The sequence below is a fragment of the Typopeltis vanoorti genome, chromosome 9 (genome assembly GCF_054136105.1).
Source record: "Typopeltis vanoorti isolate ZY-2024b chromosome 9, IOZ_Tvanoo_1.0, whole genome shotgun sequence".
Taxonomy (NCBI): Eukaryota; Metazoa; Arthropoda; class Arachnida; order Uropygi; family Thelyphonidae; genus Typopeltis; species Typopeltis vanoorti.
Genome location: NC_143557.1, coordinates 141,009,470 through 141,025,583, shown reverse-complemented (window position 1 = coordinate 141,025,583; position 16,114 = coordinate 141,009,470). Strand labels below are relative to the sequence as shown.

The 16,114-nt window shown below is 38.6% G+C and overlaps 1 protein-coding gene across 1 annotated transcript in view; it reads left to right on the top strand.

The window, feature by feature from the left end:
* The window catches only part of LOC150103634 (transcription initiation factor TFIID subunit 4B-like), a 397,716-nt gene that overhangs the window by 267,320 nt on the left and 114,282 nt on the right, over positions 1-16,114 (top strand). Inside the window, exon 13 of the mRNA XM_090398501.1 lies at positions 13,273-13,493. Coding sequence (XP_090254627.1) covers positions 13,273-13,493 — 221 coding nt within the window. The remainder of the gene's footprint in view (positions 1-13,272; positions 13,494-16,114) is intronic.

The window sequence follows — 16,114 nt, the reverse complement described above, 5'->3', positions numbered from 1 at the left end:
TGAAGGAGGTATAGGAAGATTATTTCATGTAAAATCAGGTACGTGACAAGGGTGCGCGTTATCTCCACTGTTATTCATTATCTATATGGATCACATTATGAGAAAAGTGATATATTTATTCATTATCTGTATGGATCACATTATGAAGGAAAGCGATGTTAAATCTATCAAAATTGGTAATGTTAATCTTAGGTCTTTACTTTTTTTTTGCAGATGATGTTATATTTCTAAATAAATCCAGTACAATCTGAAGGATTCCCTGAAAAATTTAATAACTGTTGTAATAAATGTGGTATGAAAATCAGCAATTAAAAGACAAAGATAATAAAAATAGGCAGAAACACTGAAAACACCAACTGTATCCTGAATAGCCTATAGAACAAGTAAAATATTTCAGCTGTTTTAGGTACAATTTTTAGTGAAGATGGCAAGTTAAATATTGAAATAGACAACAGAATTAGTAGAGTGGTATGTTAAAGATACCAAGGAATTATATACTTGGTTTTAATCCTTTTCCCAAGTAAGCAAAACAGTGTTTTGCACGTTAAATACATTCATGTCTGAGCTACTTGTATATAGAGGCTAATGACATCACATCACTTGCCTTAGTATATATATCCCATAATGCAAAGCACACATCCCCCTTTTCGGACGTGTATAATTCTTTCTATGCATAATGGGAAGGGCCACTACCCTGACTGGTTTTGACCTTTATTGAGGTCTCATCAGTAGATGCCAGACCTGAGAGAAATACCAAGGTTGAAGTAATGCAGAAATCATGTATATCTCTTATACGCAGGCTGTTCAATAAGTTATAAGACTATATTTATACAGAAAATAGATTACCTTCAATCGTCATCATTTACATGGTCTTTTTCGAAGTAACTACTGTGAGACGCAATGCATTTGTCCCAACTTTGCGTCTACTTCTTAAACACATGTGAAAGTCCGTTTTTTTTTTTTTAGAGTTCAAAACCGCCTCCGCAGCTTTTACACATGCTTTGTTGCTTTCGACATGGCAGCCTCTTAGTGGTTTCTTGATCTGAGGAAACAGCCAGAAATTGCACAGTGTGAGATCAGGACTGTATGGAGGGTGTGGTAGGATATCTATGTTGTTCTTCTGCAAAACGTCCACTGCACAACCAGCAATATTTGGCCTTGCATTATCGTGGTGCAATAAGAAGCCATTCTTCAGCAATGGATGCTTCCTTTTGACGTTCTGTACCATTGTCTGTAAAACATCCACATAGTATGAGCCGTTTACAGTATTCCTGGGTTCTACAGCGTGTTGGTAAACAATGCCTTCGTAGTCAAAAAACATTATGGTCATAACTTTGCCAGCTGATTTTACAGTTTTTGCTTTCTTGGGGGTAGGCGAAGACGGATGCTTCCATTCACTGCTTTGTTGTTTCATTGTAGGGTCATAGTGATACAACTAAGCTTCATCTGCTGTAATGATGCGTTTTAAGAAGTTGTCGCCTTCTTGTTCCAGTCTTTCTTTCCATTCTGTGCACACATCCACTCGATGCTGCATTTGCTCCGGTGTCAAGAGTTTGGGAATCCATCGGGCGCAAACACGTTTCAGTCCCAAATGTTCAGCCATGATTGAGTGAACACTTCCCACAGAAATATTCAGGACAACATGCAGCTGGCGTACTGTAATTCTGCGATCCTCCTTGATGATAATCGCTGCTGTGTTGATCATTGTCTCTGTGATGGACGTTAAAGGTCTTCCCCCACGTTCAAGATCTTCCACATTTTGCCTTCCTTCCTTAAAAGTTTTATGCCAGCGAAAAACACTTGCCCTCAACATTGCTTCATCGTGGAAAGCTTCACGTATCATGTTAAAAGTGTCCGATGCCAATTTTTGTAAACGCACACAAAATTTAATTGCATAACGCTGTTCCAAGGACGCTTCCATTTCGACGACTGGTTGCGGCTCGTAGGCGCGCCGAAACAAGCTTGCATTTAGTCACGTGACACTCTGACACATCAGCCTGTATATGCCATCTATCAACTCTTTTGTTAATACAGACAGCCACATTTCTTTATTCCACAGAAATTAATATTGTGATGAGTGGTTTTGCAACAGTAAAATTAGTCTTATTACTTATTGAATTGCCCTCATAAAAGGTGCTCAACCTTAATGAGAGAAAGATGTTGATGGGGGAGCACTAGAAAATTTATCCGAAAATCTTTTCGTAATTAAAATTCATTTTTTATTTATGTTGTGTCATGTCTTCTCTTTCTATACTACTTATGAATTAGCGGTTGCATAAGGTGGGAATATACCTTATAGCTCTCGGGAATCACAGCCACTGAACGCAAGGTGAACGAAGTTGCACTCGGGTGGACGGACCGAGCTCTACTTCGTTAGCCTGAGAGGAGATCATGGGTATCATGTATCGGAGATCACTGCAGATGCTCAGTCATTGGTCATATGCAATGCGTAGTGTGTATTCTCAAATCATCTACTCAAGTTGCCCCCACCCCAAGATTAAATCTTCAGTGCTCGGCCCCCTGAGATTAAATTCTGAGTGCGCCACTGGGAAGGATATTCACAGTACATGGGGGATAGTCGAGGCATATCTGGAGGAAGCAATATCACACTGTATACTCAAGCTCAAGAGAGTAAATCAGATAGGAGTTAGATGGATGAGTAATATCATTAACCATGAGCTGCAGAAGAAGAAAATGCTGTGGAGGGTATATAAGAAGAAAGGTGAACAGTACAAGAAACAGGTAAGAAAAGTGACTGGCAGTAAGGAAGGCAAAATCAGATTATGAGAAGAAGTTAGCCAAGCAAGCAAAAGGAAATCCCAAAGAGTTTTACTACATGGCAAGTAGGAGGAGGAATGATAATGGAAAGATAACTTTAATGAGTACAGATGGTAGAGAGGTAAGAGGCAGATGACATTATTGGGCTACTGAGTGGCCATTTTGCAAGGGTATATTATTAAATAAGATTACTGAAAATTGGGTTTTAATTGGTCTGAAATTTGATACAACTAGTAACCGCTAATTTCACCACTTTAACTGATGGCTTCTTCTGGGTTAGATGAATATACATATAACAGCTTAAAACAAATGAGCTTAGATTACGAATCAATACAAAAATGAAAAATATCAAATTCATAGGAACCGTTGCACAGTACAAATACGTGGAACGTGAATGCTGGCACTTGGTCAGTTATTGTTAAGCAGGTGCATCCTATAATTAACTGTGAAATTAAACTCTGATATGTGGAGAGATCTTATGAGTGATTTCCGGATATCACTGATGATCATCATATAGTTTTGCCATATTGTGTTTTGTGTAAGTAAAGTAGATGTATCGGAGAGGAAAATTGAGATTTAGTGTGGTGGAGATATGTTGATGACATTTATAATATGGAAACACAGTGTGGCAGAGCTACATGATTTTCTTCCATTCCTTTTGTTGGTTTCTGTTTAGGGTGCCTTGTGAATGGATTACTATTGCGGCCTCTCTTATGTTGCAGGAGCTGTAGTCATCTTCTATGTATGGCATAGTACTTTTATCCCATTCGATGTTATGGTTAGTATTGGAAAAATGGAATGCTAAACCAGAACTGTCCTCTCTGTTGTTACATCTCCAATGTGCTCTCTTTGTGTTATTTCTAGACTTCTTGAAGTTTGTCCGATATAATTCAGGCCACAAGAAAAAGGAATGTTGTAAACTCCAGGGAGTTTATTGAAAGCATTCTCGTCTTTAGGTGAGCATAACATATTCCATGCTGTCCTAATCGGTTTGAAGGCTACCCAAATGTCGTGAGACCTTAGGAGGTTGGCAGTTTATTGTGAAAGTATGCCAACAAAAGGAATGGAAATTGAAGTCCTGTAATGCGCATCCTGGATTTGCTGTGGAGAGGGGTTGGAGAAAAGTATTCTTTTTGTTATTTTTTTCGGATATCTATTGCTGGTTAATATTTGGAGAATAAAATCTAATTCTTCAGTTAATATTCTTTCATCTCTTATAATAGAGATCACATGTTCTTCAGCATATGTATAATACGTAATTTCTGTGAAATATGGTGTAATGAGGCAAAATGCAGGTAACGACGTGTGTGGGTCTGCTTGTGGTACACATTAAGACAAATGCTTTCGTCCGTTTGTTTTGTAATTAATATGTCCAGAAAAGGTCGTTTACCTTCATTTTCAAGTTCTAAGGTGAAATGATTTTATTGAAGTTAGAAAATCATATAGCTTTGCCATATTGTGTTTTGTGTAAGTAGAGTAGATGTATCGGAGAGTAAAATTGAGATTTAGTGTGGTGGAGATATGTTGATGACATTTATAATATGGAAACACAGTGTGGCAGAGCTATATGATTTTCTTCCATTCCTTTTGTTGGCATACTTTCACAAAAAATGATAAATGACATGACAGAATTTCATGCCCCAGCTGGGGCATGAAATTCTGTCATGTTGTACTATCATTTTATATTTTAGTTTAAGCCAATAAGCATACAATTGGGTAGGCTAAATCCCAAATTGCCAGCCCATCCTCATTTGTTAGATATCAGGTAGATATCTAACAGGGTGCACCACAAGAAGATGAGGATTGGACATTATTTCAGAAGCCTAGGTCGGTTTTCTGCATTCCTTTAAAGGCTATGTGGAGGTCTCCTCTCAGTTATACAGCTCTGACTCTTATTCATTCCATTCATTCATTCATTCATTCATCTTCAAGGCCCACCTTTCCTAACTGGGTTGTGGGGGGAGCAGCTGCAAGAGGAACTTCCAATGATCATGATCCTCTGCCACCAAGCTCAGGTGTTCTGATGGGACTCCCAAACATGTCCACCCAAGGTTTTGGATATAATCTATCCAACGAGTGCTTGGCCTTCCATGTGCCTCCCACCCTCTGGCTTGGAAAAAAGGTCCTGCTGGGGGAGCCTCTCTTGTGGCATTCTGACCAGGTGCCCGTACCAATGTAATTGTGATATCTCAACATGGAGAAGCAACAGTTGAGTATTGAGGATTTCCCGAATCGCAGAGCTTCTGACTCTGTCGAGTCTTGTCAGCCCCGCAACCCCTCGAAGGAACCTCATTTCAGCCGCTTGGATTCGTGTCCGCATTCTTTCGGTCATTACCCAATTCTCGTGACCATAGGTGAGGATGGGGACATAGACTGTATTGAAGACAGCCAGCTTTGCCTTGTGGCTTAACTACCGAACAGCTAAGCTATCGTAATATTGCACTTGCTGAGCCAATCCGAGTACCTAACTCTTCGTCTCACTTTCCATCACTCGTGAATATGGACCCAAGGTATTTAGACTTCTCCACCTGCCTCAGTGGGACTCCACTCACGTGTAGAGTGCACTGGGATGGTTGTCTGGAGACCATAAACGTTTCAGTTTTGGCCACACTGATCTTCATTCTGGCTTCTGCACAAACAGCTACAAACCTATCCAGGGTCCACTGGAGGTCATTTGTGGAAGAGCTAAGCAGATCTAGGTCATCTGTAAAAAGCAGACGTCCAATTCTACATCTTCCAATTCTGACACACTCACTGCCTTGGCTGTGTCTATCAATCCAGTCCATAAATATTATGAAAAGGAGGGGTGACAGAACACACCCTTGGCAGAGGCCAATGGAGACTGTGAAAGGTTCAGACTTTGTGCTGTTTACCCTGACACAAAACTCCGTGCATTCATACAGGGACTTGATGGCAGCTAATAGTTGGCCATCCACTCCATACTCCTATACTACTTGCCAAAGCTTATCCCAAGGAACTCGGTCATATGCCTTCTCCGAGTCCACAGAACATGTGTAGACAGTCTTGGCATATTCCCAAGATTTCTCAAAGACTTGCCTTAAAGTGACGATTTGGTCAGTTGTGCTTCTACCAGGACGAAAACCACATTGTTCTTCCTGGAACTTTGACTCAACTATGCTCCTGCACCTTCTTTCTAAGCACTTAGCATATACTTTCCCAGGCAGGCAGGTTGAGGAGAGAGATGCCACGATAGTTGCTGCAATCTCTCTGGTCTCCCTTCTTGAAGACTGGTATTATTATGCCTGTCTGCCATTGCTTTGGTGCTTGCCCAGATATCCAAGCAGCCTGACACACTCGAGTCAGCCAGAGAACCCAGTCTCAATTTAAGGATTTTAGCATTTCAGGCCGAATTTCATCATCACCAGCAGCCTTGCCCGATTTTAGCGATTTTATTGCTAAATATACCTCTTCTGCTGTGAGACTAGCCATTGTCCCGATCTGCACCTCTTGGATGTCCACAACTGCTGGGCACCTTGGTAAAGATGCTCTCAAAGTATTCCCTCCATCTGTGGAGGATATCCTACTCAGTTGTTAAAAGTGCACCATCAGAGGCCTTGATTGCTCTTGCTGTGCATGATTTCCTTCCTCGAAGGCGGTAGATGGTCTGCCAGAATACTTTGTTTGCATTTGCATAGAATGAGTCTAATCTTTCTCCAAAGGATTCCCAAGCCTTCTGCTTTGCTTTCTTTACTGCCTCAGCAGCAGCTTTTCGTCCCTCACTGTACCGGAAACGCATCTCAGGTGACCTGACCCTAAGCGCCATGTTAGGTAGGCCTCCTTTTTTGCATGGACAACTTTTTGAACCTCTTGATTCCACCAAGGTATCCTTTTCTCACTGGCCGTTGCCATGCCGAGCCACTTTCTGCCACAGCATGAGAGTGCAGGAGCAGTGACAGCAGTTCTGAACAGCTCCCACTCCTCCTCAACATCTGCAGTATGCTTGGGAATCTCTTTAAACCTGGAGGAAATATCATCTGCAAAATTCTTCCTCACAGCCTCATTTTCCACTGCCTCCCATTTCACGTGGTATAGTTGCTTAGGCCTACCAGCGTTGATGGCAGCATCTGGTTTCTGAAGCCATAGAGTGCAGACAACAAGGTGGTGGTCAGTTGACAGTTCTGCCCTTCTCCTCATACGAACATCCAGCACTGAGGAAAATTGGTCTGCTGAGACTATAAAGAATCAATCAGAGACCTTTGTCCAAGTGTATCCCTGTACCAGGTATACTAATGGACCTCGGTGCTGAAAGAAGGTATTCATTATGGAGAAGCTGTTAGTACAGCAGAAGTCCAATAATTTCAATCCATTCACTTTAAGGTCAGGGTCTCCGTTCCTCCCAACCACACCTCTCCATGTCTGGTCATCTGTTCCAACATGTGCATTGAAGTGCCCATTAGCAGGACTGATTCCATGTCTGTCACCCTGTCAAAAGCAGCATCCACTTCCTCTAGGAAGGCAGAGTATTCTGACTCCAGATTAAGCACTTAAGCACACCAATATATAATCAATTTAATATAATTTCTTGGCATCTTTAATTTATAGGGAAGACAAGTGTTTCTTTTTTTTTCTATGGTAAAGTTTATTTTAGGGTGTTGGCTGTTAAGATGCACCAAAATGTACCTAATGTGTCTTAAGAATGGGGTCTAACAGCAAACACATTATCAACATAGCAGCCAAATTATTGGTTTAAATGTACTTGTGTTGAGTACTTTTGAGCACTTGGTTTTCAAAATGTTCCATATAGAAGTTAGTTAGGGGAGGTTAGAACCCACAGCAGTCCCATCAATCTGTTTGCATATTTTTCCTTTCCATAGGAAACAACCTGCATATATGATGAATCTGAATAATTCAGTTATGTCAGGAGGGAGATGTGGATTAAAGGTTAAGAGTCTCAGTCAAAGATACATTAGTGAAGGGTGAAGTAATATTGAAACTGACCATGATGTCAGAATCTGTCAAAGTTAGATTGCCTTTTAATGTGTAAAGTGCATATATTTTTTAACAGATGAGGGAGAGTTGCCTGTTAGACAGGAAAGTGATTTGGATAAATGTTTGTCCAGCTTGTAGGTTGGGGAAAGGGCTGTCTACAATAGGACAAGGGAGAGTATTAGGTATGTGAATTTAAGGAGCACAGTATATTCGTGGTGTTCTAACATGCTCAGGTTCAAGTTTTTTAGTAATTTCTTTGGGCCAAGATGTAATTTTTTAAATAATTTATATACTTTTTTTTCTAGTTGAGAAATCATAGGAATATAAAAAAAAGATTTGTTAAGTTTTGTAGATCTGGAAAAGGCAGAATTACAAGATTCTAAGAGAAGCTATTCAAAATGCTACAGTTGTATGGTGTCTGTGGGACATTATATCAAGCAATACTTTGTCTTTATTTGAGTTGTAAGTCATCAGTTAAAGTGAAAGTACACAATAAAAATATGCATAAATTCATGTGGAGGGGAGGCGAGGAATATGAAAAGTCTCAATTGACTGTGATGTTTTCCCACTGGTTCAGCACACAAGAATATGTGGTGAGGTTGTCTGCAAATTATCAGAACTGCAGGCACAATTTTTATTGAAGACAGTAAACTAAATATGGAAATAGACAACAGAATCAACAAATTCAGTATAGTAGGAAGTCAACTTATTAAATTTATATGGAATAAGAGAAAAATTAGTCAAAACACTAAATTAGCTGTATACAAGATGGTGTTCAAAGCAATCTTAACTTACAGCTCTCAGCTGGGTTAGAAATAATACACTTGACCAAAGACTCGAGACCACAGATATGAGAGTCCTGAGAAAGATTAGGGGCACAAATAGCATCAATAGCAATATCATATTAAAAATGAGGATATTAGGAAAGAACTTGATATTGTTAGCATCCAAGAATGTGTTAGTAGAGCTAATCTCAGGTGGTATGGTCACTTAAACAGAATGGGAGAGGAAGGATTAGCAAAACAAGTGTTCTACAGTAAAAAGTGACTTTGTAGACAGAAATATATAAGATCTGACAATGTTGGAGTCTTGACAGATAACAAATTGATTTGGAAGAAAATTGTTTATAGGGTGTTAGTAATGATGTAAGTTCTTCATGTAGTGCTATCATAATATCCTGTACATCCCCTTGATACATGTCAGGAATTTGATGATGGTGATGATCTGGAAGAAATAACCACAATATCATTATTACCAAGGTGGATAAAGGCAATGCTACCATCATTCTTGATTGGATAGCAAACTTTGAGAAAATGAACCAATTGGTATCCAACTACGACATGTACCAATTGGTAACTACAATCCTACGAACCACATCAAAAAGAAAATTACAAAATTAATCAAGTCAGTGATCACATGGCCAGAGGAAACAATTAAAAAGCTATTTTTAATTGTTTTTTAATTATTATGGCTGCCTAAAATGCCCAAAACAAACACATCACTACGACAGATAGTCGAAGGAATCGACCACCCAATTATCACTTAGTTAATAAACTAGTGGCTACACTCAAGGAGTTGGTAGATCTTTCCCCCTCCTATCTACAAAATACACTACACTTCATAAACAAAATTTATTTTGACAAAAAGAATACAGAACACCTACAGGTCAATGTCCAGTCTGAATAGCCAATCCAAGGCCTCATCCATCACCTTGTGGATGTCCTGTAGGCCACCGCCATGAAATTGGAGCCTTGGGCAATCGTTCACAATATGAGTAATCGTCTGAGCCACAGGAGAAAAATCACAATAAGCGTGGTCTAACAGCCCAGTACCTAGTATTTATGTAGTAGGTAGCCACATCTGCCCTGGTTAGTTCTGATCCTGTTGATTGATGACCAAATCTTCCTAGGAAGAACAAAACCAGGCTGCAAAGCATGGGGATCTTTACCAGGAAGCCGTTTGTTGGACCAGTATTCTCTCCACCTGTTAGATGTTGATGGCAGGGCAGCTGAAGAGAGTTCTCCATTGACCAGAGAGGATTTCTAGATTTTAGGTGAAGACTAGGTGGATTTATGAGAGTCTGGTGCAGGGGCAGGAGTGGGTTGCTCATTGCTTTATTAAATTCTTTAATCAAGGCTTGTCTTCTTATGTTTGGTGGAACAATGTTAGATAGGACAGGTAGCCAGGAGAGAGGGGGTGCTTCTCACTGTCCCACTAATTGTTCGCATGGTAGAGTTTAGCTAGGTGTCTATAATATTAGTGTGTGCACTTCTTTCCCAGACAGGGGCACAATATTCTGCTGCAGAGAATGCAAGGGCTAGTGTAGACGACCTTAGGACCTGCACTACAACCTCAGATTGTTCCAGCAAGCCTTGAAATGATATTGTTTCTCTTTTTAATTGTGTTGGACAGGTTGGTGATGTGCGTTTTATAGGTTAGGCTTCTGTCCAGGCTCACTCCAAGGTATTTCGGGTGAGGCTCGTGTTTCTCCCATCTTGCTGCAGAAAGAGAGGTTGAGGTGTCGATTCGTCTCTGCATTGTTCAGGTGAAATACCATGGACACAGTTTTTGGATTTGGCTTCAATTAATGCAACCGTAAATTAATACAAACGTCCTGGAAGAGTATTCAGGTCTGTGTTCAAGGTTGATTCTAGGTTGGCAAAGGAGGTAGATTGATGTAGGATTGCTTAGTCATCAGCATGCATATATTGCTTGAGCTGGTATGTGGTGAGTCGTACACGTACATGTTAAAAAAGTAAAGGGGATCACAGAGCCCTGAGGGAGACCATTCTGAAACAATCTGGGCCTGCTCTTTTTTTCTGCCAATATGGACCCGGATCTTTCTGTTGGAGAGAATGGATTCAAAAAGCTGGAAAGTTTTTTGCACCTTATAATATTTCCTAGCTTTATGAGGAGGCCCATGATCCAGACTGTTTCATAAGCTGATGTTAGGTCAATGAAAGTGGCTATCTACAAAATACACAACACTTCATAAACAAAATTAAAAACATCATATTCAACAACAACAAAGATTTATTAGTCAGCTTTGACATTACTTCCCTTTTGACTAATATCCCAATCGATGATGCTATTCTTCTCATACAGAACATGTTTCTGCTCTGATATCACGACCCTCTTTGTCCCAGATATTTCGTGTGGCAAAATAAATTCTACCTGCAAAAAAGAAAAAGAAGGTACAGCCATGGACTCCACTCCCCACCCCCATAGCAAACTTTTACTTGGAAGATTTCAAGCAACAAGCTCTAGTTTCAGCAAGGCTAAAGCCCAAAGTGGCTGAGAAGTGTTGATGATACTTTTGCCATTTTGTCCCACAGCCCCAAAACATCAAATCCATTCCTAAACCACCTGAACAAAACTGCACAAATGTATCCAATTTACCACCAAGATTGAAAAACAATAACTCCCTTCCATGTCTAGATACACTTGTCACGTCTTCTGTTGGGCCACCTTTCATTCATGGTCTACAACACACAGGCCAGTACATACATAAAAATTCATACCACCACCCAACACAAAGACTAGGCATCAGCACCCTTAAACATAGAGCCCTAACAATTTGTTCCAGTGAGCAGGTACTGAAAAAGAATAGGAAATTATTAGTCAAACATTTATAAAAAAAAATGGCTACAACAAAAAAACCAGTTCACAAGATCCTCCACAATAATACCATTGAAAGAAGAAAAAAAAAGATGTTGATGACCCTTAAACATAGAGCCCTAACAATTTGTTCCAGTGAGCAGGTACTGAAAAAGAATAGGAAATTATTAGTCAGACATTTATTTAAAAAAAAAAAAAAAAAAAATGGCTACAACAAAAAAACCAGTTCACAAGATCCTCCACAATAATACCATTGAAAGAAGAAAAAAAAAAGAAGATTATAAGAATTCCATGGCCATGCCATTCATTAAGAGCATATCAGAAAAAATAGATAGAACACTATGCAAATACAACATTAAGGCAACCTTCAAACCTCTTGCAAAATTAAAAAGTATATTCAGCTCATCCAAAAATCCCCTTCCCTACCTTGCCCACCCAGGGGTTTACAAAATTCAATGCACCTGCAACCTACCCTACATAGGGGAAACAGGGTACACCATTCCAATAAGAATAGATGACCATGAATGCCACATTAAATTTCTCCACTATTGTAAAACAGGCCTGTTACATCATGCACTTCAAACATGTCACAGAATCAACTGGAAAGGCACCAAGTCCCTACACTACCAAAATCTAGTTTCAAAGAAAGTTCAAAGAAACTTATGAGATTCTGAAACATCATCCAAATCTTAACAAAAATGATGGATTCATGCTTCCAAGAATCTGGAGGACCCCATCTGTAATCTATATAACTTCCCTAACACAAGGAAACCATAATATAAGACTTTAGAGATGTGGTTCCGCTATTAAAACTTTATTTATTTAGGTTTTTTTTTTTAATCTGTATATTAGTATATATTGATATGTATAAAAAAGTTATTTTATTTTATTTTATTAATATATATTTTTGTATATATTTTATTTATTTTTAATTATAATTTTTTCCGCCAGAGTCAGTCTAGGATAAATGATTAACAACGCATTTAGATTTATCCTACTTTTGTGTAGTGTAATGTGGCTTGTTTTCTGTACATTATGTATGTTTTCCTGATGATGTTGATATAGAGATTGAAATGTTGAGGGTTATTTTCTTAATTATAAGTAATCACTCCAACGTGTGTTTTATCTCCATAAATTCTTCACTATGAATGCTGACCACCATATAACCTTAAAAGAAAAGTACTTTTAGAATCAACATCTTATGAAGTTATGAAGCACTCTCCTAATTTCGACTAGTACGGTTGCATTAATTTACAAAAGATCTGGGCCACTGTCTAAGACCTAATAGCCTGACTTCTCTAAATTAACTCTGTGGTTATCTGGCCGATACAGGGTGCCATATAAAGATGTTAGTTCTCTTGTCAGTTACAATTTAAATTGTTTTCCTCACTACCCTCTGATGATGCTTGTTAGAAAACCAGCAAAATATTAGTAAGTATAATAAATATGTATTTTTCCTCTCTTGATATTGTTTATACCATAAAACATTATTATGAATTTCTCTCCTTGTTCGCCAGAACATTTTACTCCTCAGCATTTGACAACTTCTTCCTTGAAGATATTGCATGTTAATAGTAAGTATCCTTACTGTGTGATTAATCCATGAAGTCACTCAACATTGCTCAAAAACTTTGATTCCTGATACTAAAGAATTATATTATCATACAATGAATTAATTTCATTCATATTGTGGAATATTAATACATGATGTTTCAACCACACAAACAATCTGGCATATTTAATGATAGATCATATTCTAGATACAATCATTTGATCAACTGCTCTGCATTATAGGAAGTATATATTAAAGTTTATTTTAATTTATATTCCAGTATACGTTGTGAATTCCTTAAGTTATTTAGTAATCATGCTCTACATTAATATCAGTTAGTATAGGTTATTTAATTTATAAATTTCCCATTTCAGCCTCGATTGCCAGTAGTAAGCCATGCAAAGAATATTGTAATAGCATCAGGTACAACTTCAGTTGTCACCACCTCCAAACCAACTGGTTCAACTGTTATGGCTGCACTTGCATCTACATCTCCTGTTGCTGTGATACCAGCCAAAATGTCTTCATCTAAAACTGCTTTAACTCTTTCAAGCAGTTCCAAAGATCGAGAAAAGCGAAATTTTTCTTCATTAAGGTATGATTTTTTCATAATGTTAATTTCTCATTATATACAAATCACATGTGAATTATCTGAAGAGGTTCTTTGATTATCACATCCACACCATGCTATGTACTGGTGCTATATTTTGTAGGCAAAACGAGAAACATATCTGAAGTGAAGTGATTTAACTAAATGTTGATATTCACGCTGATTTAAAACATAATAATATATTAAGATCAGTTATTAAATTTTATTTATTTATTATTTTTTGGGGGCAGGGTTTGTTACTGGAATCACTCCATATTGAAGAGTTTCCTTTTTAATATTCTTTCTTGCTGTAATGTATCTTTATCAGTAAAATTTCAAATTTGACTCTTACTTCTTTACTCAAAAGAACCTGACATTTCTTTTGTAGCTATCGATTATTTCAAAATATATGATACGCTCATCTCTCACTTGATCAAACTCCATTATAGTGAACTATAACAGATCATCAAAAAGTTTCAGTTAAAGTACCATAGTGTCGATGTTATTGTAAAGAAATTTACTGTATTATATTTTTTTTATTATTATTATGCAACACTTCCAGGGAGTCCAATGACTCATCGAGGGAGGGCACCTACTCTATAACTCTCTGCCTCCACCACTCCAGTAACTGCAACTACCTTCATCTATACCAATGCCATCTATCGCCGACCATCACCACTAATATTTTCATAGACAATCACAACATCCATGCCCACGGCAGGATTTTCTGCTGTATTTCTTAATTGACAACCTTTTTGTTCAGAACTCACTCCTACCATTTTCTCACATGTGCTGTTTCCATTCTGTGCCTTTTATATCCAAGGTGATCAAAATTAAGTATTCCTGTTTAAGACCTTGTGGAGTATCACCCAGTAATCCAAATACTGTGAAACTTTGCAGGAATACATTGTGCATCATGCAGAAGTGATATCTGAGAAAAAAAAAAGTTCCAAAATTTACCACCAGAGGTGCTTGTGTGATGTACCCAATATAGGTGTAGTAATTTTTCTGTGTGTATAAAGGAGAAAAGTGACACAAGCGTAACTAACACATTTTTATTCACTTCCATTATGCATTACCAAGCTGTACTGTTCAGTGTGCTGCCCTTCCTGGTATGCCACAAGCTGCATCCTTTGCACGTTGTGTTCAATCGCAGAATGCAGCTGGTTGGGACTGATCTTGCACACATGCTGCATTATGCTATCTTTCAGCAGTGGCAAGTTATCAGAATGATCCCAATAAACCTTGACTTTAAGAGCCAGAAGTCACAATGGTCAGATCGGGTGAACAAGGTGGCTATGCAGTGAGAAACGCATAGCTGATCGCTCTGGCTTATGTTTTCAAAGAACCTCCTGTACAGATCAACCAATGTGTGAAGGGCCTCATCCTGCATGAAAATGACTGAACCCTGCACAGGCACTGCTGTAGCTGTGGCACAACAAAATTGTTTATCATGTTGCGATACTTCTCAGCAGTAACTAAGCAGGTCACAGGACCCAACTGGTGAATGTTCTCAAAGAAGAATGGTCCAATGATTAACAAAGCTGTAAACCTTCATGAGACAAACTTTGGGTGAATGCAAAGGAATTTGTTAGATTGCATACGGGTGACACATAGCTGTAACTGGCAGTTGTGGGTATTCACAGCTCCATTCAGGTGAAAGTGAGCCTTGTCTTCCCACAAAATCATTCACAGCCATGCAGTGTTCAACTCTACTCGATAAAGGAATGTTAAAATAAGTGTCATTCGACTTTCAAAATTTTCCAGACAGTTGTGTAAGGCACACCCATGTTTCTTGACACAACATGTGCACTTAGGAACCAACTCTGTTATTCATGACCTGCTCTGAAATGTCAGTAGCAACTTCATTCACTTGTTGTTGTGAACTGATTGATTTGTGACCTCTGCTGGGTCTAACTCCCAATAATCCCGTTTCTTCGAAATGACTAATCATTCATCGCAGAGCAAATGGAGATAGTGGATCTTGTCGACATTTGTTCTGGTGACAAAATTCATGGAGTGCAGCAACAGCATTGCAGCTGTTTGGACAAGGAAAAGGACAAATGTTAGTGTGGACAAGGTTAGTGCCATCACTATGGATGGTATTAACAACCAGAATGAAGAGGGAAAATCCCACCACTTTTTTCCATTTTCCTCTGTGCCCATAAAAGATTGTGCACTGTTGAATCACACCCATACACAGTCCTTCAAGCCTGTTAAACCAAATGCTCATTCTTCTCTTTCATTCCATCTAACTCCTGTGGACCAGTCTTCCTCACACTTAGATTCCATGTTCATAACCATTACTGCACACTGCAGTATGAGTTGTAGGTTTTGCTTCTGTTGTGTGTGGTTAATATAAAAAAATAAATTGAATTAAAAAAAGAAAAAAAAAAACTTCATGGTTCCTATGGTGAGAGTTGATTCTAGATTAAATAATGGTTTACAAAGAAATACAGCAGAGCCTGCTATCAGTGAGATAGCTAGTCACATACAGAGGTGGCAGGGTTTTTCCTTGTGGAAGCTTGTGCTTTTTCATCTGGCAAACTGACAGACCACTAAAAAAACATACATGGTTAACAGACATAATACTCTTGTCTTATAGCTTTAGTGCAAGTATAGAGCCT